General features: G+C 42.2%; 1 protein-coding gene across 2 annotated transcripts in view; it reads right to left on the reverse strand.

The window, feature by feature from the left end:
- Positions 1–1,136: 1,136 nt before the first annotated feature.
- Positions 1,137–23,797, reverse strand: part of MACROH2A1 (macroH2A.1 histone) — a 105,964-nt gene continuing 83,303 nt past the window's right edge. For both annotated transcript variants that reach the window (XM_077266096.1, XM_077266095.1), the window contains exon 9: positions 1,137–2,045. In XM_077266096.1, coding sequence (XP_077122211.1) covers positions 1,880–2,045 — 166 coding nt within the window. In that variant the 3' untranslated portion in view covers positions 1,137–1,879. The remainder of the gene's footprint in view (positions 2,046–23,797) is intronic.

Consider the following 23,797-nt stretch of genomic DNA (forward strand, 5'->3'; position numbering starts at 1 on the left):
ATGGCATCTGCAATCTATTTCAGCCAAAATTGTGCTCCAGAATTCAACTAGCGCTCCTTCGCTTCCGAGCCCTGTCGTGTGCCCATATAGTAGTTTTCTACCACATATGAAGCATCGGTATACTTAGGAGAAATTGTGCAACAAACGGTCTGTCCATTTTCTATATTTTTTTCATTTTTACTGCTCACCATTATTAAATTCTGTGAAGCACCTGTAGGTTCAAGGAATCATTGTACTCAGGAGAAATTGTACAATAAATTATACAATCCATTTTCTCCTGAAAAAGGCTAAAACAACATTTTTTTGTACGAAAAATGAAAATGTTCATTTTTTCCTTTTAAATTGCATCAATTCCTACGAAGCACCTAAAGAATTAATAAACTTACTTCTTAAATGTGTTTTTTAAAATAGTGTCACTTTGGGTTATTTTTAGTGATGAGCGAATATACTCATTGCCGATTCATTTTTAACTCTTCTAACAAAAAAAAAAATATATTTAAAAAATGATGGTAATGAAAAGTAGACATGTAGTATTTATTAACTATTTTGGGTGGTATAACTATCTGATTTAAGGGCAAAAGAATTCAAAGTTTGAAAATTATGAAATTTTCACATTTTTGGTAACACTTTCAATATTTTTATGAAGAAATCCAAATCATATCGATCTAAACTTACCACTAACATAAAGTACAATGTGTCATGAAATAAACAATCTTAGATTCTCTAGGATATGTTGAAGGGATAGAGTTATTACCTGATACAGTGCTGCTAGTTAGAATTGTAAAATTTGGCCTGGTCAGGATGGTGAAAAAAGCTTAATACACAGCTTCGATACAATCCCAGAAATTGTTACAACCTGAAAAAGCAAAACTAGGCAGGACTGCTGTATCCAAATGGGTTTCATATAAATCATGCTGTCTTATCCTAGCATGATCATTGACAGAGGAAACCATTCAACTCAGTGTTTACTTATGGCAAAAAACTGACAAGATCTCAGTGAAAAGACCCATAGGCCAGATAATATGGCCAATTTTTTTTTTAGTTTCCACAGTACATTCCTAGAGTGACCAGCAGACGTTTGGTTCAGTAGACCCATGTTCTGGATTTCTGAGCTGTAATACAGATTAAAACCAGGAAAGAGGAAATAAATTTGACATTTATTTAGCAAATTCGTGATATTTCCAATGCACAGAATATCTACTTTCCCATAGCAATGTCCTTCTAAGTTCAACCGTCGTTTTTATGACTTTTTTCAATAACAGATGGCATCATTAACCGCTGGGTCCTTAAACAGTTGCAATAGCTTCCATCACTCAGTTTACTTGTGCTTGTAAAATATCCCTAATGAGCCAACGGTGCACAACTGCGGACATTTCTTCATTCATTGGAGGTTATTAAGAAGGTTGATTCAATCAAGCTACCATAAAATAAGCAGAAAGACATCTTTGTGTTCAAATAATGGACTATGAGACTTTAGACACAATGCGAATATCTCTCTTTACAAAGGGGAAAAAATAGAACATCACATACTATACATTAAATGCACCACAACACATTTACAAAATAGTTCTTCCGTGTCATCCACATACAAAATACAATATACTCCCGTCTACAATCTGTATAATTTCATACCTCAGTAAAATAAAACTATAAAAATCTTCTAAATTAACGACAATGCCGCAAATATAGTGCATCAAAACAACGTAATGCCAGCTATCAGTGCCACAAGAACATTTTTTTTTTGGAAAGGTCACGTGGAATCCTTGGTTTCCCAAATGAGCAGTTTTGTCAAACTGTGGTGCGGTCTTGCAAAAAGGGCTAAATGTTGGATTTTAGTAAAGAGAAGTTGGGCGGTTGGGGGGCTGCTGGATTCAGAGGCTTAGTTGGCATCTAGTTTTGCCATTTCCTGCACATATATGCCTATGCTTTCACTGTCAAAAAGCACAAAATACACAGTTTTGATTGAAGATGACATTGTAGACACAAAGTAGTTGGAAATCGCTTTCAGGATAAGCTGGGCAGCGGTCTGCTTCGGGAATCCATTTCTGCAAAACCAAAGGGTAAAATTACACTGGGAAGAAGTCACATGGATCAATCGAATAAAATATAAGTACACTATAGTACATTATTGTAAAAATAATATGAATAACACTTAAACAACACGTAAAAATAAAACTGCATTAACCCATTATCTACCAATGTCCTTTTTTTGGGACGCCTAATCTTTAGCTTCTAGCAACTAAGATTTTATAATTTTTATAATTAGATCCAATTTTTTGTGTTGTGTTTGTAAAATGAATGTTTTCAAAATAGGAAATCATGTCATTGTCATTTTTAATTGAATATTGGGACGCCCTTTTCTGAAAAATCCGTACTTGTAAAAATTTTAATTTGGCAAGTAATGGGTTAATGATAAAAAAAAATATATAAGAAAAATAAGAAAATGAATCTGCGGAGGTGGGATTACTGGAAAGATGAACATCGGTAAATACAGGAACAGGAAAAATATTTGTGGTTGCTCAGTCTATGGCTGAAGTCAGAATAGAGTAGCATGCTGCCATTTTTTTCATATGGCGTCCTCTATGTTAATAGTTAATAGCATACGTACAGTGTCATCCATAACAATAAAGAGATTGTCTTTGCACTTCACAATGCTGATAAAACAAGCCATACTCATGCTGGGAATCCGCGTCCTCCTCCACTTTCTCTGCCGGAGTACAAATGATGACGTCACAACCACCAATCACCTGAACGCTATGGCCTTTGGTTGTGGGATGTCATGGCTTTCAGTCTGGTGGAAGACATTGGAGTGGCAGCACTTTTGCAAACTCCTGGGGTGAGGATAGCTTCTATTTTTTATATCAGTGTTCCTCCCTACTGTAATGTACTGTAACACGAAATCCCCCAGACTAATATTGTGAATGTCTCCTTCTGTAGCTAAAACATGGATGCCAGGACTCAAGGTTTTCCACTGCCTAAGGCCTCTTTCACACTTCCGTTTTTACAATCTGCACAGGAGCCGTCAAAATGTTGAAAAGACGGATGCTGTGCAGATTGTAAAAAACGGGTGCACTGCGTCCGTTTTTTTGACGGACCCGTCAAGGCTATGTGCACCTGCGGTGTATGTGTCTTCTCAGCGTTTTTCCGCTGCGAAAAAGCATACACAACACAACCCATGTTAATAATAATAAAAAAAAAAAAAAATCGTGTTATTCTTATCTTCCAGAGTCACCTGCAGCCTTCCCGATGTTCGTGACCCTCGCAATGCTCCCGTTCCCAGTAATGCCTTGCGAAATGACCCGATGACGTAGCAGTCTCGTGAGATCGCTACGTCATCTGGGGTCATTGCCGCGATGCATTACTGGGAACAGGAGCGTCACGAGCATTGGGAAGGCTGCGAGGGACACCGGGAAGGCGAGAATATCAAGATTTTTAAATTTTTTAAATTATTTTTAACATCATATCTTTTTACTATTGATGCTGCATAGGCAGCATCAATAGTAAAAAGAGAGAGAGAATTTCCCTGATTGGAAATTCTTCCACGCATGCTCAGTTTCAAAAGACGGAACCCGTCGCTGGATTCCTGCTTTGGACAGTCAGCGACGGATCCTGCGCCCATAGGCTTCCATAATAGCCAATGACGGACAGCGCAGGATCTGTCGCTGAGTGATTTTCCGACATGCACAAAAAACGTTCCTCTGTGCGTTGTCTCCGCCCGACGGACAGCGATTTTACAACGGATACAGTGCAAGATGGATGAAACGGAAGGCCATCCATCACAATCCGTCGCTAATACAAGTCTGAGAAAAAAACGGATCCAGCAGAAACATTTGCTGGATCCGCTTTTTTCACAAAACGATGCATTGTGATGGAAAAGATGGAAGTGTGAAAGAGGCCTAAGCCTTCTTGACTTACTCTCATAGTGCATCCTTGTGTCGTCCCTTCTCCAGCTAAGCGACGTACACTCACAAAACATGATATTTTATACCAGTCCACCAATCGGTCTGCTGCTACAAAGCCCCTTGTGGAGCGAGCTCTGATACGGTGTTTGAGTTAACACCAATCTACCATAGCTTTGATGAACTTTTTCAGAAGTTTGTGGTACGACAGGTCTTCTGTGAACTCAGACCAAATGAGCTAGCAATGAACATCTGGCACTAATGACCGTCACTGGATCATGAGCTCCTTTTCATTGGAACACTTTGGTTGGTACGAACGACAATAAAATAATAATATAAAAATAACATGTGGTTGCATAAGTGTGAATGCCCTCTTATAATTGTGGATTGTGTTCAGAAATAGTCAATTGCATTTAATCTTATGCTAAATAGTATAAAGCACACTGCTGCCATTATTTAAAGGGAATATATCCTCAGGTTTTTGCGGATACTAGAATAATGGAGGGGCAGAGAGTCCTTGACTCCAGCGATGTGTCACTTGAAAGCTGAGCTCTGTATAAACCTAACTTACACCAATGATTGGCAGCTTTTGGCCTATGTACAGTTTACACAGAAACTTGTCAATCAGCGATGTGGATGGGGTTAAAAAGAGGTCATAAATATGCTTGTCTACCTGACAGCGGGTTTACTAGTCCTCTTATGGTAATCTCCTGCTAATAAAACTGTGATTTTATAAAAAAATAGGATATGGTTATAATTAAGAACACTTTCATTCAAAACGCGTAATCCCTCACTCACTATTTTAACAGCATGTTTTTAGAGGCATTGTAATAAAATGAAGTTTTTAACGTCCACTCAATAACCTGATTTGGGATGTCTGTTGCTGGAACTTTTTTGTGCAATTTTATAAAAACTACACTAAGCAGCCTAGTGATGATGCATTGCTGGAATCAGGGTCTCTGTCATACAACATGCTGCTGTCAGATTAGGTGGCAAGCACCTGGTGACAAATTCCCTTGAAAGTGATTCTCATTAACTCCATATATACTTTAGCTATTCTAGTAGGATTTTCCTGAAATTTTCTTAATTTCATTTTACATCAAAAGTCATGGTCAATTAACAGCTTACAACACAGCAAAGGGATCTCATTGTTGAAAGTTGTCAGTCAGGAGAAAGGTACAACACATTTCTCAGGTATTAGATATAATATGGAACACGGGGAAGAAGGTAATTAAATAGTACTGAGTGTATGTTGTATGTGACAACAATCGTCCATATTCTTCATAAGTCTAGTCTGTGGGGTAGGGTGGAAAAACAAGTATTTTCTTTCAAATATAAACATATAAGCCCGGATATGTTTTATCAAAACCTACATCAAGTCTGCCAAAAGCATGCGGGGAAACGAGTTGTGGTCTGAAGAGACCAAAGCTTAACTCTCTGGCTGTATGTTTGACGCAAAGCCAACATTGTGAATTACCCAAAGAACACCAGAACTGGGGCTCTGGCCAAGTTTTCATCAGAACCTCATTCCTCTACTAAAAAGCTGAAGATGAAGAGGAATTTCTCCATTCAGCAGGGCAATAACGCTTAGCATACCTCCAAAATCAACCGAATAGCTTCTCCAGAAGATCAAAGTTTTGGAGTGGCGCAGCCAGAGACCGAACCTGAATCCAATAGAAAAATCTGTCAATTGACCTAAAGAGGGCACAGTACCGAGATGCCCTTTCTTACAGATTTGGATCACTACTGCAAGGAAGAGTCGGCAAAAATTACCCATTGTACTTGCGCAATGCTAACAGACTACTATTCAAAAAGACTGAAACAGTATTCAAAACAGTATTAGTTAAAGGGTGTACAGATTTATGTAGACGTTTTTACATGCCAAAAACCTTGCATTTTAATACGGGTGTATAGACTTTATATTAATTTTAATTTGTGCTATTTACTTTATTGAACAGTGGATTTACTATGAGTGTTATGGTAATGTTTGAAAGGCTTCTTTTCTTTCCTGCAGGAGCGCACTACTCATATCCCAGAAAAAAGAGGAGTTCTATGATATGATAAAAGCTTATAAATAAATGAGGAATTTTACCTTAACATAAAAGGATGACTGACACTGGATCTGATTAAATATAGCAGGTATCATGTGCCCCACTGCCCTGATGTGCGTTTCGCCTCTCATGCTTCTTCTCGGGGGCTTCTTCGCTTGCTTCCAGGAAGCAAGGACACATCATACGTGCTAAACTTAATCAGACCCACAGTGACAGTCATCCTTTTATATTCAGGTAAAATTCCTCATATATTTATACATTTTATAGGGTATCAAGTTATATATCATCATATCAAAGATCTTTTCTTTTTTTCTGGATTTTACAATAGCACAGATTTAACTGGTTTACTGTAAACCATTGCATTTTTCCCACAAAAAAGAATGCAGTGTGTGAACATAGTCAGTCAGTTAGAGTTAGTTAGAGTTAGAGATTAGGAGGAATATCTCAGGAATCATCTTTTCGTGTTCAGGATTGTTAGGATGAGGTATAGGCTTGGAGGAGAGCCTTGCTATGCTGGGCTTTGGCAGTGCAAAAATGGAACAAAATCTGTGAGGCTGGTTGAGAAGATGGAAACATCTTTGCTAGTGATGAGAGAGTGTACTCGTTGCTCGGGTTTTCCCGAGGATGCTCGGGTAGTCTCCGAGTATTTGTGACTGCTCGGAGATTTAGTTTTCATCCCGGCAGCTGCATGATTTACGGCTGTTAGACTGGCTGAATGCATGTGAGGAATGCCTGTTTGTTAGGGTATTCCCACATGTATTCAGGCTGTCCAGCAGCCGTAAATCATGCAGCTGCCGGGATGAAAACTAAATCTCCGAGCAGTCACAAATACTCGGAGATCACCTGAGCGTGCTCGGGAAAACCCGAGCAACGACTATACTCGCTCATCACTAATTTTTGCCACATGATGTTGTAATGGTTGATTCGCTACTAAAATAGAAGAAGTGCCTGGATGCCTTTCATGAAAAATATAGTCTTAGGCGAACTGAAGACCGCGCACACGAGGTAGATTTAAGGTGGTTTATTGAAGCCTACGCGTTTCAAGAGCTATCTTGCTCTCTTCTTCAGGGCAACGTCAATCCAATATTGCAGCCAGCATGCAGCCAGCGGGTAAGGAAAGGGTGAATCAAACACCCGAAAACCCCGCCCATATGACTGAAAATTGTTCCCTCCAAATTCAGGTGAGTCCCTTTAAACTGACCGCCACTGATCGAGACAGTTGAAACATCAAGACTGGGCCAAGAAATATCTGAAGATAGATTTTTTAAAGGTTTATGGACTGATGACAGTGACTCTTGATGAAGGAGATGGATGGGCCCATGGCTAGATCAGTAGCCGGCACATACCTCCACTTTGACTTAGATGCTACCAAAGTTGAGGTTGGGTGCAATGGGCTGGTATTATTAAATATGAGGTAGTTGGACCTATTTGGATTGAAGAGGGACTTAAAATTAACTCCAAATCTTACTAACAATTTAAAACGCACTTTCTTCAACCAGTGGTACAGGAAAAAGTCTGCATCTTTCAAGAAAACCATGTGTTTTATGTAGGACAATGCTCCATTGCATGCATCAAAGTCTCCACTGCTTGGCTGCCAGAAAAATGAAAAAATGACATGGCCCTTTCTCACCTGACCTAAACCCTATTGAAAAGTTGTGAGATTAATGATGAAGGTCTACAGTACACCTCTTTAACCCCTTTCTGCCAGCTGATGGAATAGTACGTCAGCTGGCAGAACCCCCGCTTTGAGGTGGGTCCGGCGGTGAGCCCACCTCAAAGCCGCGACATGTCAGCTGTTTTGTACAGCTGAGATGTGCGCGCAATGAGCGCGAGCGGAATCGCGATCCGTCCACACCCATTAACTAGTTAAATGCCGCTGTCAAGCGCTGACAGCGGCATTTAACTAGCGCTCCCGGCCACGCGGCCGGAAGCTCGCACCGCTGACCCCCATCACATGATCGGGGGTCATGGGTGCATTGCCATAACAACCAGAGGTGTCCTTGAGACCTCTATGGTTGTTGATGGCCGATTGCTTTGAGCGCTACCCTGTGGTCGGCGTTCAAAGCAACCCTGCATTTCTGCTACATACAGTTGTGGCCAAAAGTATTGACACCCCTGCAATTCTGTCAGATAATACTCAGTTTCTTCCTGAAAATGATTGCAAACACAAATTCTTTGGTATTATTATCTTCATTTAATTTGTCTTAAATGAAAAACACAAAAAGAATTGTCCTAAAGCCAAATTGGATATAATTCCACACCAAACATAAAAAAGGGGGTGGACAAAAGCATTGGCACTGTTCGAAAAATCATGTGATGCTTCTCTAATTTGTGTAAAGTAACAGCACCTGTAACTTACCTGTGGCACCTAACAGGTGTTGGCAATAACTAAATCACACTTGCAGCCAGTTGACATGGATTAAAGTTGACTCAACCTCTGCCCTGTGTCCTTGTGTGTACCACATTGAGCATAGAGAAAAGAAAGAAGACCAAAGAACTGTCTGAGGACTTGAGAAACCAAATTGTGAGGAAGCATGAGCAATCTCAAGGCTACAAGTCCATCTCCAAAGACCTGAATGTTCCTGTGTCTACCATGCGCAGTGTCATCAAGAAGTTTAAAGCCCATGGCACTGTGGCTAACCTCCCTAGATGTGGACGGAAAAGAAAAATTGACTAGAGATTTAAACGCAAGATTGTGCGGATGTTGGATAAAGAACCTCGACTAACATCCAAACAAGTTCAAGCTGCCCTGCAGTCTGAGGGTACAACAGTGTCAACCCGTACTATCCGTCGGTGTCTGAATGAAAAGGGACTGTATGGTAGGAAACCCAGGAAGACCCCACTTCTTACCCCGAGACTTAAAAAAGCCAGGCTGGAGTTTGCCAAAACTTACCTGAAAAAGCCTAAAACGTTTTGGAAGAATGTTCTCTGGTCAGATGAGACAAAAGTAGAGCTTTTTGGGCAAAGTCATCACCATAGATTTTACAAAATTTTACAAAAGATTTTACAAAAAGAGGCATTCACAGAAAAGAACACGGTCCCTACAGTCAAACATGGCGGAGGTTCCCTTATGTTTTGGGGTTGCCTTGCTGCCTCTGGCACTGGACTGCATAAAGGCTGAGTCACACATAACGATATCGTTAACGATATTGTTGCAACGTCACGCTTTTGGTGACGTAAGCAACGATCCCGCTAACGATCTCGTTATGTGTGACAGCGACCAACGATCAGGCCCCTGCTGGGAGATCGTTGTTCGATGGGAATGATCAGGACCTTTTTTTGGTCGCTGATCACCCGCTGTCATCGCTGGATCGGCGTGTGTGACGCCGATCCAGCGATGTGTTCACTTGTAACCAGGGTAAATATCGGGTTACTAAGTGCAGGGCCGCGCTTAGTAACCCAATATTTACCCTGGTTACCATTGTAAAAGTAAAAAAAAAAAAAAAACAGTACATACTCACATTCTGATGTCTGTCACGTCCCCCGGCGTCCACAGGGTTGACTGTGTCAGCGCCGGCCGTAAAGCAGAGCAAAGCGGTGACGTCACCGCTGTGCTCTGCTTTACGGCCGGCGCTGACACAGTCAGTGCAGGGAAGCTCTCGGCAGCAGCGCGTGCATTAGCAGCGCTCCTGCCGAAAGCAGTTTTAACCCTGTGTGAACGCCGGGGGACGTGACAGACATCAGAATGTGAGTATGTACTGTTTTTTTTTTTAACTTTTACAATGGTAACCAGGGTAAATATCGGGTTACAAAGTGCGGCCCTGCACTTAGTAACCCGATGTTTACCCTGGTTACCCGGGTGCTTCAGGGGGACTTCGGCATCGTTGAAGACAGTTTCAACGATGCCGAAGTCGTTCCCCTGATCGTTGGTCGCTGGAGAGAGCTGTCTGTGTGACAGCTCCCCAGCGACCACACAACGACTTACCAAAGATCACGGCCAGGTCGTATCGCTGGTCGTGATCGTTGGTAAGTCGTTTAGTGTAACGGTACCTTAACCGTGTGCATGGCATTATGAGGTCTGAAGACTACCAACAAATTTTGCAGCATAATGTAGGGCCCAGAGTGAGAAAGATGGGTCTCCCTAAGAGGTCATGGGTCTTCCAGCAGGACAATGACACAAAACACACTTCAAAAAGCACTACAAAATGGTTTGAGAGAAAGCACTGGAGAATTCCAAGGTGGCCAGCAATGAGTCCAGACCTGAATCCCATAGAACACCTGTGGAGAGATCTAAAAATGGCAGTTTGGAGAAGGCACCCTTCAAATATCAGGGACCTGGAGCAGTTTGCCAAAGAAGAATGGTCTAAAATTCCAGCAGAGCATTGTAAGAAACTCATTGATGGTTACCGGAAGCGGTTGGTCGCAGCTATTTTGGCTAAAGGTTGTGCAACCAAGTATTAGGCTGAGGGTGCCAATACTTTTGTCTGGCCCATTTTTGGAGTTTTGTGTGAAATGATCAGTGTTTTGCTTTTTGCTTCATTCTCTTTTGTGTTTTTTCATTTAAGACAAATTAAATGAAGATAATTATACCAAAGAATTTGTGTTTGCAATCATTTTCAGGAAGAAACTGAGTATTATCTGACAGAATTGCAGGGGTGTCAATACTTTTAGCCATAACTGTAGAGGTGATCTGTGCTTCACCTCTATGTAGCAGAGGCGATCCACTTGTGCCAGCTTCTAGCCTTCAATGGAAGCTATTGAGGTATGCCAACATTTAAAAAAAAAAGTGTTTAAAAATATAAAAAAATAAAAAATATATAAAAGTTCAAATCACCCCCCTTTTGCCCCAATCAAAATAAATCAGTAAAAAAAAAATCAAACCTACACATATTTGGTATCGCTGCGTTCAGAATCGCCCGATCTATCAATAAAACAAAGTATTAACCTGATCGCTAAATGGCGTGGCGAGAAAAGAAAACGACAAAATTACGTTTTTTTGGTAGCCGCAACATTGCATTAAAATGCAATAACGGGCAATCAAAAGAACGTATCTGCACCATTGCACTAAAAACGCCAGCTCAGCACGCAAAAAATAAGCCCTCACCCGACCCCAGATCACGAAAATTGGAGATACTACGGGTATCGGAAAATGGCGCATTTTTTTTTTTAGCAAACTTTGGAATTTTTTGTTACCACTTAGATAAAAGAGAACCTAGACATGTTTGGTGTCTATGAACTCGTAATGACCTGGAGAATCATAATGGCAGGTCAGTTTTAGCATTTGGTGAACTTAGCAAGAAAGCCAAACAAAAAACCAGTGTGAGATTGCACTTTTTTTGCAATTTCATCACACTTGGAATTTTTTTCCTGTTTTCTGTTACACGGCATGGTAAAACCAATGGTATCGTTCAAACGTACATCTCGTCCCGCAAACAATAAGCCCTCACATGGCCATATTGACGGAAAAATAAAAAAGTTGTGGCTCTGGGAAGGAGGGGAGCGAAAAACGAAAAAAGCTCCAGGGGTGAAGGGGTTAAACAGTGACTGGGCGGATCCATGGGCTTATGACTGCTAACAAAAAGTGGGTTGGCTATATGGGTCACTAAGATTTTTTTTTAAAACTGCCAGAAACGTATTTTTGTACATTTGAGTTGTTAGATTATTATTCTTACTTTATCAGATGAAAATAAACAACTGAGATGGGAAAATGTATGCTCCTTATGTAGTTGCATAATAATTTGGCACACTAATAGCTGCTCAATAATTCTGAACACAGATATTCTAAGAAAGACAAAACTTCATTTTTATTTTCAAAAATATACAGGTTTATTAACCTTTTGTATAGACTGACAGTCACTGTAGTTGTTAAAAAATAAAATTAATCCGGAAAAATACAAATTGCCTAATAATTCTGCACACTGTGCATTTTCTATATATTTTAAATTTATAAATGTTTTAAATATGTATTTATTTTACATAATTTGTCCCCCAAGAGATCACTAAGTCTGGGAAACACTTTATTAATCATTGTGCCACTTTATTTTGGCTGTCCGCAAGAGCCCCAATTACAGGGGGTAAAAAACACAATAGAGTTACAAGTCGAGCTGATCCGGGTCCGCTACCACCCAGAAGTTCTCCTATGCCAGCAGACAACCTGTGATTATGTGATTGCCTGGTTCTACAGAAAAACGTACACTTCCATAAACTGCATAGCGCTGAAATAAAACACAGAAGCGGTGATAAACCACTTCTGTCTTCTCCCCAGGTTAGACAGCTGAGGACCGGACCTGCTCCTGTTATGTTACATGCTGCAAATTTTATAGAACGGATATATAGCTCAAAACCAAGCACAGAAAATTTTTCATCATGAAGTTTAATATCAGGAAGAGTTTCTACAGCGATTTTACTGGCAATACTGTTGGGACTATAAGCCAGGATTTTGTAGGACATATATATCAATGAATTGGGCACTGTATGGATTCATTTTTAAGGGCAGTGACAATCACCTATGTCACACTAAGGAAATCCGGTAAATATGATATATTACTGTGTCTTATAGACTGAAGTTGAGGAACTTTAGGGGATTGTGTAGCATGATTAAGTCATCACTGTATAGCATTATATTACCAAAGCATTGCAAGTGTAGTTGGGCACAATATAACATTACTATTGAAGTACCAAATGCCATTCTTGTTTGGCCACCCGAGCTAAAATGTTCATGACTACATATACCCCAAGCTTTATGTACTAACCCTAATGATAGTGAATTTCCATTTTTGGTAAAATCCTGCAGAAACAGAAAATTCAGATTTTGTACAATTACGCACAATATCCCCCCTCCTTTATACTATAGCTCCATAGCTTTTCATGAATAAAAGTAGACATAAGTTTAATGAGTTCAAACTATAACCTAACATGTTGATCCAGAGGAAGGCAAAAACCTCATAATCCAGATGTTAATTTCCCCATATTAGGCGGAAAACTTCTTACCGAGTCTACATATGGCAGTAAGACTTGTTGCCTGGATCAATGTCCCATCACAGAATCCAGTGCCTAAAACCAGTAATATTATCATTTTCAAGAAAGGCATCAAGGCCCTCCTTGAGCTTTTTAGTGAAGAAACCATTATGACATCATGTTGCAGAGAATTCCATAATCTCACTGCTTGCACTGCAAAGCACCGCCCCTGTAAATGATGTAGAAACTTTCTTTCCTCTAGACATAGACTATGTCCTCTTATCATATTTAAAGTTCTTAGTATAAAAAGATCATTAGAAAGATATCTATACTGTTCCTTTATATACACGTACTTTGTAGTAAGATCACCCCTAAGCCTTCATTTTTCCAAACTGAACAACCTTAAGTTTGATAACCTGTCCTGGTAATGCAGCCCACCCTTTCCACAACCTTGGTCACTTTTCACTGTACCAGCTTAAGTTCAGCTTTCTCAGCCCAAGTGTTCAGATGACACAAATCCCTCTGTAATATTAAATTATACTGTAATTATCCTTCTCTGTGATTACCTTGCAGAGTTTAGTACCATTTTCAAATATTGAAATTTTAAACTGTATATCATCTACAAGGTCAGAAATAAATGTTAAAAAGAAGGCCCAATACTGACCCCTGCGATACGACACTTGATTGTGACCCAATCAGAGGGGTTCCATTAATAACTAACCTTTGTTTCCTATTACTGAGCCAGTTATTAACCCAATAATACGTTTTCCACTAGTGCCATTGTTCTCCTTTTTTGCACCAACTTTTTATGTGTAATTGTATTAAATGTCTTTGTAAAGTCCAGATAGACAACATCCAAGGGCTTTACCCTGGTCCATTCTGGAACATCCCTCCTCACAGAAGCTTACCAAATTTGTCCAACGGGACCTATCCCGCATAAACCCATGCTGATTTTGGGTTATGAGATAGTCCAGAAAGAATTTCTTACAAAACCCTCAAGGATTTTCCCACAGCAGAGGTTGAACTTACATGCTCAGTTTTTGAACCCCTTCTAAAAATTGATACCACATTTACCATACCCCAGTCCTTTGGTACTGACCTTTATGAAATTCTTGAATATTAGAAATATTAGCATAATTAGAATATTAGCATAATTGTTTTGCTCATGGAAATCTAAGTAAATATTTCTATTGTTTTATGTACAAACACTCAAATGGAGGTAACAAGATCTACATTAGTGGCTTCCTTACATATAGAAATATTTTACTTATTAACCAATCACAGTGGTGCCTCCAAGTCACAGTCGCAGAAGCTTGGACTGCACTGGTGCCTTTAGACGAGAAGATAAAAAGCAAACTGTCATGATCTCCATGGCCAGAGAACTAGCATAAGCCTATATAGGAACAAGCTCTTGGAAGATGGTAACTGTACTGACCATGAACTAAACCTACCGCACAACTAGAAGTAGCCAGGTAGCATGTCCTACTTTTTATCCCTATATGCCCAGCGCCGGCCGGAGAACTAAATAATGCTAGCAGAGGGAAATATAAGACCTGACTCACCTCTAGAGAAATGCCCAAAAAGGAGACAGAGGCCCCCCACATATATTGGCGGTGATTTTAGATGAAATAACAAACGCAGCAGGAAAATAGTTTTAGCAAATTTGAGGTCCGCTTTCTAGATAGCAGAAGACAGAAAGCACACTTTCATGGTCAGTAGAAAACCCTAACAGAACACCATCCAGAAATTACTTTAGGACTCTGGCATTAACTCATAATACCAGAGTGGCAATTCCTGATCAACAAGAGCTTTCCAGACACAGTAACGAAACTGCAGCTGTGAACTGGAACCAAAAAACAAAAACAAACAAGGACGAAAGTCCAACTTATCTAGTAGATGTCTGGGAGCAGGAACAAGCACAGAGAGGCTTCTGATAACATTGTTGACCGGCAAGCAACTAACAGAGAAGCCAGGTTATATAGCGACACCCAGATCTGATGAGAACAGGTGAACAGGGAAGATGATGACACAAGTTCAATTCCACCAGTAGCCACCGGGGGAGCCCAGAATCCAAATTCACAACAGTACCCCCCCCTCAAGGAGGGGGCACCGAACCCTCACCAGAACCACCAGGGCGATCAGGATGGGCCCTATGAAAGGCACGAACCAGATCGGAGGCATGAACATCAGATGCAGTGACCCAAGAATTATCCTCCTGGCCGTATCCCTTCCACTTGACCAGATACTGGAGTCTCCGTCTGGAAACACGGGAGTCTAGGATTTTCTCCACAACGTACTCCAACTCACCCTCAACCAACACCGGAGCAGGAGGCTCAACGGAAGGCACAACCGGTGCCTCATACCTGCGCAATAACGACCGATGAAAAACGTTATGAATAGAAAAGGATGCAGGGAGGTCTAAACGGAAGGAAACAGGGTTAAGAATCTCCAATATTTTATACGGACCGATGAACCGAGGCTTAAACTTAGGAGATGAGACCCTCATAGGGACAAAACGAGAAGACAACCACACCAAATCTCCAACACAAAGCCGAGGACCAACACGACGGTGACGGTTGGCAAAAAGCTGAGTCTTCTCCTGGGACAACTTCAAATTGTCCATCACCTGCCCCCAGATATGATGCAATCTCTCCACCACCGCATCCACTCCAGGACAATCCGAGGATTCCACCTGACCGGAGGAAAATCGAGGATGGAACCCCGAATTACAGAAAAACGGGGACACCAAGGTGGCAGAGCTGGCCCGATTATTGAGGGCGAACTCCGCCAATGGCAAAAAAGCAACCCAATCATCCTGGTCAGCAGACACAAAACACCTCAGATATGTCTCCAGGGTCTGATTAGTCCGCTCGGTCTGGCCATTAGTCTGAGGGTGAAAAGCAGACGAAAAAGACAAATCTATGCCCATCCTAGCACAGAATGCCCGCCAAAATCTAGACACAAATTGGGTTCCTCTGTCAGAAACGATATTCTCAGGAATACCATGCAAACGAACAACATTTTGAAAAAACAGGGGAACCAACTCGGAAGAAGAAGGCAATTTGGGCAGGGGAACCAAATGGACCATCTTAGAAAAACGGTCACACACCACCCAGATGACAGACATCTTCTGGGAAACAGGCAGATCTGAAATAAAATCCATCGAGATGTGCGTCCAAGGCCTCTTAGGAATAGGCAAGGGCAACAATAATCCACTAGCCCGAGAACAACAAGGCTTGGCCCGAGCACAAACGTCACAAGACTGCACAAAGCCTCGCACATCTCGTGACAGGGAAGGCCACCAGAAGGATCTTGCCACCAAATCCCTGGTACCAAAAATTCCAGGATGACCTGCCAATGCAGAAGAATGCACCTCAGAGATGACTCTACTGGTCCAATCATCAGGAACAAACAGCCTATCAGGCGGACAACGATCCGGTCTATCCGCCTGAAACTCCTGCAAGGCCCGCCGCAGGTCTGGAGAAACGGCTGACAAAATAACTCCATCCTTAAGGATACCTGTGGGCTCAGAGTTGCCGGGTGAATCAGGCTCAAAACTCCTAGAAAGGGCATCCGCCTTAACATTCTTAGAACCCGGTAGGTATGACACCACAAAATTAAACCGAGAAAAAAATAATGACCAGCGCGCCTGTCTAGGATTCAGGCGCCTGGCGGTCTCAAGATAAATCAAATTTTTGTGGTCAGTCAATACCACCACCTGATGTCTGGCCCCCTCAAGCCAATGGCGCCACTCCTCAAACGCCCACTTCATGGCCAAAAGCTCCCGATTCCCAACATCATAATTCCGCTCAGCGGGCGAAAATTTACGGGAAAAGAAGGCACAAGGCCTCATCACGGAGCAGTCAGAACTTTTCTGCGACAACACTGCCCCAGCTCCGATCTCAGAAGCGTCGACCTCAACCTGAAAAGGAAGAGCCACATCAGGCTGACGCAACACAGGGGCAGAAGAAAAACGGCGCTTAAGCTCCTGAAAGGCCTCCACAGCATCAGGGGACCAATTAGCAACATCAGCACCCTGTCTAGTCAAATCGGTCAATGGCTTAACGACATCCGAAAAACCAGAAATAAATCGACGATAAAAGTTGGCAAAGCCCAAAAATTTCTGAAGACTTTTAAGAGAAGAGGGCTGCGTCCAATCACAAATAGCTTGAACCTTGACAGGATCCATCTCAATGGAAGAGGGAGAAAAAATATATCCCAAAAAGGAAATTCTCTGAACCCCAAATACGCACTTAGAACCCTTGACACACAGAGAATTAGACCGCAAAACCTGAAAAACCCTCTTAACTTGCTGGACATGAGAGTCCCAGTCATCCGAAAAAATCAGAATATCATCCAGATACACTATCATAAATTTATCCAAAAAATCGCGGAAAATATCATGCATAAAGGACTGGAAGACTGAAGGGGCATTAGAAAGACCAAAAGGCATCACCAAATACTCAAAGTGGCCCTCGGGCGTATTAAATGCGGTTTTCCACTCATCCCCCTGCCTGATCCGCACCAAATTATACGCCCCACGGAGATCAATCTTAGAGAACCACTTGGCCCCCTTTATGCGAGCAAACAAATCAGTCAGCAACGGCAATGGGTATTGATATTTAACCGTGATTTTATTCAAAAGCCGATAATCAATACATGGTCTCAAAGAGCCGTCTTTTTTTGACACAAAGAAAAAACCGGCTCCTAAGGGAGATGACGATGGACGAATATGTCCCTTTTCCAAGGACTCCTTTATATATTCTCGCATAGCAGCATGTTCAGGCACAGACAGATTAAATAAACGACCCTTTGGGTATTTACTACCCGGAATTAAATCTATAGCACAATCGCACTCACGGTGCGGAGGTAGTGAACCCAGCTTGGGTTCTTCAAAGACGTCACGATAATCAGACAGGAACTCAGGGATTTCAGAGGGAATAGATGATGAAATGGAAACCAAAGGTACGTCCCCATGAGTCCCCCTACATCCCCAGCTCAACACAGACATAGCTCTCCAGTCAAGGACTGGGTTGTGAGACTGCAGCCATGGCAATCCTAGCACCAAATCATCATGTAGATTATACAGCACCAGAAAACGAATAGTCTCCTGGTGATCCGGATTAATACGCATAGTTACTTGTGTCCAGTATTGTGGTTTATTATTAGCCAATGGGGTGGAGTCAATCCCCTTCAGAGGAATAAGAGTCTCCAAAGGCTCTAAATCATACCCACAACGATTGGCAAAGGACCAATCCATAAGACTCAAAGCGGCGCCAGAGTCGATATAGGCGTCCGTGGTAATAGATGACAAAGAGCAAATCAGGGTCACAGACAAAATAAATTTAGACTGTAAAGTGCCAATGGAAACGGATTTATCAAGCTTTTTAGTACGCTTAGAGCATGCTGATATAACATGAGTAGAATCCCCACAATAGAAACACAACCCATTTTTCCGTCTAAAATTCTGCCGCTCGCTTCTGGACAGAATTCTATCACACTGCATGCTTTCTGGCGTCTTCTCAGTGGACACCGCCAGATGGTGCACTGGTTTGCGCTCCCGCAGACGCCTATCGATCTGAATGGCCATTGTCATGGACTCATTCAGACCCGCAGGCACAGGGAACCCCACCATAACATCCTTAATGGCATCAGAGAGACCCTCTCTGAAAGTAGCCGCCAAGGCACACTCATTCCACTGAGTAAGCACAGACCATTTACGGAATCTTTGGCAGTAAATTTCAGCTTCATCTTGCCCCTGCGATAGGGACATCAAAGTTTTTTCTGCCTGAAGTTCCAAATGAGGTTCCTCATAGAGCAACCCCAAGGCCAGAAAAAACGCATCCACATTGCGCAACGCAGGATCCCCTGGTGCCAATGAAAAAGCCCAGTCTTGAGGGTCGCCGCGGAGCAAGGAAATCACAATCCCAACCTGCTGTGCAGGGTCTCCAGCAGAACGAGATTTCAGGGACAAAAATAACTTGCAATTATTTCTAAAATTCTGAAAGCCAGATCTATTCCCTGAGAAGAATTCCGGCAAAGGAATTCTCGGCTCTGATACCGGAGCATGAACAACAAAATCTTGCAAACTTTGTACTTTCGTGGCGAGATTATTCAAACCTGCAGTTACACTCTGAAGATCCATTATAGACAGGTGAACACAGAGCCATTCAAAGATTAGAAGGAGAGAGAAAAAAAAGAAAGACTGCAGCATAGACAGACTGGCAAGTGATCCAATTAAGAGCACAAAAAAAAAAAAAAAAAAAAAAAAACTCTCAGCAGACTTCTTATTTCTCTCCTTTCTCAGCCAAGGATTTTAACCCTTTAGTGGCCGGTCAAACTGTCATGATCTCCATGGCCAGAGAACTAGCATAAGCCTATATAGGAACAAGCTCTTGGAAGATGGTAACTGTACTGACCATGAACTAAACCTACCGCACAACTAGAAGTAGCCAGGTAGCATGTCCTACTTTTTATCCCTATATGCCCAGCGCCGGCCGGAGAACTAAATAATGCTAGCAGAGGGAAATATAAGACCTGACTCACCTCTAGAGAAATGCCCAAAAAGGAGACAGAGGCCCCCCACATATATTGGCGGTGATTTTAGATGAAATAACAAACGCAGCAGGAAAATAGTTTTAGCAAATTTGAGGTCCGCTTTCTAGATAGCAGAAGACAGAAAGCATACTTTCATGGTCAGTAGAAAACCCTAACAGAACACCATCCAGAAATTACTTTAGGACTCTGGCATTAACTCATAATACCAGAGTGGCAATTCCTGATCAACAAGAGCTTTCCAGACACAGTAACGAAACTGCAGCTGTGAACTGGAACCAAAAAACAAAAACAAACAAGGACGAAAGTCCAACTTATCTAGTAGATGTCTGGGAGCAGGAACAAGCACAGAGAGGCTTCTGATAACATTGTTGACCGGCAAGCAACTAACAGAGAAGCCAGGTTATATAGCGACACCCAGATCTGATGAGAACAGGTGAACAGGGAAGATGATGACACAAGTTCAATTCCACCAGTAGCCACCGGGGGAGCCCAGAATCCAAATTCACAACAGCAAACTATAGTTCGTAGGAGCACTAAGTACTAACATGCTGGCAAACACCTGAAGAAGGAGCAAAACGCTCACTCATTAGGTTATTGGATCATTTACGCCACCAAAATAATCACTATTACCAGTAACACATTGTTCCATGCAAACAGGAGATGTGCTGCTGATAACCTGGTACTGCATAAGGACGGAAAAAGTTTGTATTACTAAATGTTCGTTACCCGTTAATGTTCATCAGCCTGTGTAAACAGAGGATGTGCTGCCGATAACATGATGCATGTATGGTGGAAAAGCGAGATGGAGTGTATGATAGGCACCAAACATACACACATATATACAGTCATGGCCAAAAGTATTGACACCCCTGCAATTCTGTCAGATAATACTCAGTTTCTTCCTGAAAATGATTGCAAACACAAATTCTTTGGTATTATTATCTTCATTTAATTTGTCCTAAATGAAAAAAACACAAAAAGAATTGCCTAAAGCCAAATTGGATATAATTCCACACCAAACATAAAAAAGGGGGTGGACAAAAGTATTAGCACTGTTTGAAAAATCATGTGATGCTTCTCTAATTTGTGTAATTAACAGCACCTGTAACTTACCTGTGGCACCTAACAGGTGTTGGCAATAACTAAATCACACTTGCAGCCAGTTGACATGGATTAAAGTTGACTCAACCTCTGTCCTGTGTCCTTGTGTGACCACATTGAGCATGGAGAAAAGAAAGAAGACCAAAGAACTGTCTGAGGACTTGAGAAACCAAATTGTGAGGAAGCATGAGCAATCTCAAGGCTACAAGTCCATCTCCAAAGACCTGAATGTTCCTGTGTCTACCGTGTGCAGTGTCTTCAAGAAGTTTAAAGCCCATGGCACTGTGGCTAACCTCCCTAGATGTGGACGGAAAAGAAAAATTGACAAGAGATTTCAACGCAAGATTGTGCGGATGTTGGATAAAGAACCTCGACTAACATCCAAACAAGTTCAAGCTGCCCTGCAGTCCGAGAGTACAACAGTGTCAACCCATACTATCCGTCGGCGTCTGAATGAAAAGGGACTGCATGGTAGGAGACCCAGGAAGACCCCACTTCTTACACCGAGACATAAAAAAGCCAGGCTGGAGTTTGCCAAAACTTACCTGAAAAAGCCTAAAACGTTTTGGAAGAATGTTCTCTGGTCAGATGAGACAAAAGTAGAGCTTTTTGGGCAAAGGCATCAACATAGAGTTTACAGGAGAAAAAATGAGGCATTCAAAGAAAAGAACACGGTCCCTACAGTCAAACATGGCGGAGGTTCCCTGATGTTTTGGGGCTGCTTTGCTGCCTCTGGCACTGGACTGCTTGACCATGTGCATGGCATTATGAAGTCTGAAGACTACCAACAAATTTTGCAGCATAATGTAGGGCCCAGTGTGAGAAAGCTGGGTCTCCCTCAGAGGTCATGGGTCTTCCAGCAGGACAATGACACAAAACACACTTCAAAAAGCACTACAAAATGGTTTGAGAGAAAGCACTGGAGACTTCTAAGGTGGCCAGTAATGAGTCCAGACCTGAATCCCATAGAACACCTGTGGAGAGATGTAAAAATGGCAGTTTGGAGAAGGCACCCTTCAAATATCAGGGACCTGGAGCAGTTTGCCAAAGAAGAATGGTCTAAAATTCCAGCAGAGCATTGTAGGAAACTCATTGATGGTTACCGGAAGCGGTAGGTCGCAGTTATTTTGGCTAAAGGTTGTGCAACCAAGTATTAGGCTGAGGGTGCAAATACTTTTGTCTGGCCCATTTTTGGAGTTTTGTGTGAAATGATCAATGTTTTGCTTTTTGCTTCATTCTCTTTTGTGTTTTTTCATTTAAGACAAATTAAATGAAGATAATAATACCAAAGAATTTGTGTTTGCAATCATTTTCAGGAAGAAACTGAGTATTATCTGACAGAATTGCAGGGGTGTGAATACTTTTGGCCATGACTGTAGATGTATGTATAAATATAAGAAGGACGTCAGAATGATAAAGAGGATAACAACACAGGATAAAGTGCAACAGACAAAATTATTTATTAATGGTTTATTAAAACCATTTAAAAACAGTGAAAACAAGATTTGCCCTTGATAGTCTAACATAACTATAATCAAATAACAAAAAATGTAGTATTGGGCAAAAGAGTGAGTCTCCTCAAAAAAGAGGAAAGAGGGAGATATTACAGGCTTCAAGGTCCACAACAGGATTATGTGAGTCCAAAGAGAAAGTCTACAATTTAATGATCCCTAGAGAAAAATATAAAGTGGACAAGGATGGAACAGCAAATCATTCAGAGGTAACAGCATGTAACATACAAATATATAAATTAGCAGGGTAGCGATAAGCAGGGCCGTATTTGCCACTAGGCACGTGCCTAGGGCGGCAGGATGCGGGTGGCGGCACCTGAGCAAGGTTTTTTCTTTTTTTATTAAGTCTGGGGCAACCGCATACAAGATGGGACAGGGGAGCCATACATACAAGATGGGGGGGGCGAGCCATGCATACAAGATGGGACAGGGGGAGCCATGTATACAAGATGGGACAGGAGGAGGCATGCATACAAGATGGGACAGGGGGAGTCATGCATACAACATGGGACAGGGAAGCCATGCATACAAGGATGGGAGGGGGGGAGCTGAGCCATGTATACAACAGGGAGAGCCATGCATACCAGGACAGGATAGGAAAACCACACATACCGGGATAGGAATGAGGGGACAATGCATACTCGGATTATACTCGAGTCAATAAGCTTACCCAGTTTTCCGTGGCAAAATTAGGTGCCTCAGCTTATACTCGAGTATATACGGTATGTAATATTTACACATGTATGTGTGTGGCTGTATATAAATATATATATGTAGCTTTGCCGCCATAAAAGGAGGGGTCCCAGACACATTTCTTGCACAGGGGCACCAAGCTGTCAGTGTCCGCCCCTGCCCAGGGATCAACTGTACTCGCATCTTACAGAAGTGAGTACAATTGAGGCTCTGACTGCCAGGTCAGAGCAACGTGAACAGCTTGATCAGATCATGTGATAACGTTGCTGATTTCGCTCACTCGCAGTGCAGAGGCGAACACTGGTCATAAGAGCTCTAGCGGAGCAGAAGACACCGAAGGATAAGTGCACGGGGGGGGGGGGACAATTTGAGTGGGGATGGGGGGATGTATTGTGTGTGAGGAGATTTGTAGTGGGGATGGGGAGATTTAATGTGTGGGGGAGATGTGAGGACACAAAATGACGAGCAAAGGGGGAGATGGGGAAACAGTACTGGGGAATGGGGGGCATGTATGAGGAATGGGGGCATATATGAGGAAACAGTACTGGGGAATGGGGAGCATATATGAGGAAACAGTATGGGGGAATGGAGGACATGTATGAGGAAACAGTATGGGGGATGGATGCAGACAGTAGGGGGAGCGAACATGGGAATGTATGTGGACACAGTATGAGTAACGATGTGAAAAATGTATGTGTACAGAGTACGGGGAGTGAGGGTGATGGGATGTGTGCAGACACAGTATGGGGAGTCAGGTGAGCAGGCAGTATAGAAAGTGAGGGGGTAAATATATGAGGAGATAGTATGGTGAAGAGGGGGATGTGAGAGGAGACAGTATCAGGAGGGAGGGGGATAGTGTGAGGAGACAGTATGGGGGGGAGAAAAGTGAGTGGGCACAGAATAGAAACTGAGTAGTGGGTTCGTAGCATGGGGGGACAGTATAAGGGCACAGCCAGAAGGGAACAGTATACCAAGGAGGGGGAGTGTGATGAGAGAGTACAGTATAAATACTGAGCCCTATAGGGGGGACACAGTATGAGAAGACAGTGTGAAGAGGGGGGCCAGTATGGAAAGGAGAGGTCAGTGT

This window comes from Ranitomeya variabilis, chromosome 5 (assembly GCF_051348905.1).
Source record: "Ranitomeya variabilis isolate aRanVar5 chromosome 5, aRanVar5.hap1, whole genome shotgun sequence".
Lineage (NCBI taxonomy): Eukaryota > Metazoa > Chordata > Amphibia > Anura > Dendrobatidae > Ranitomeya > Ranitomeya variabilis.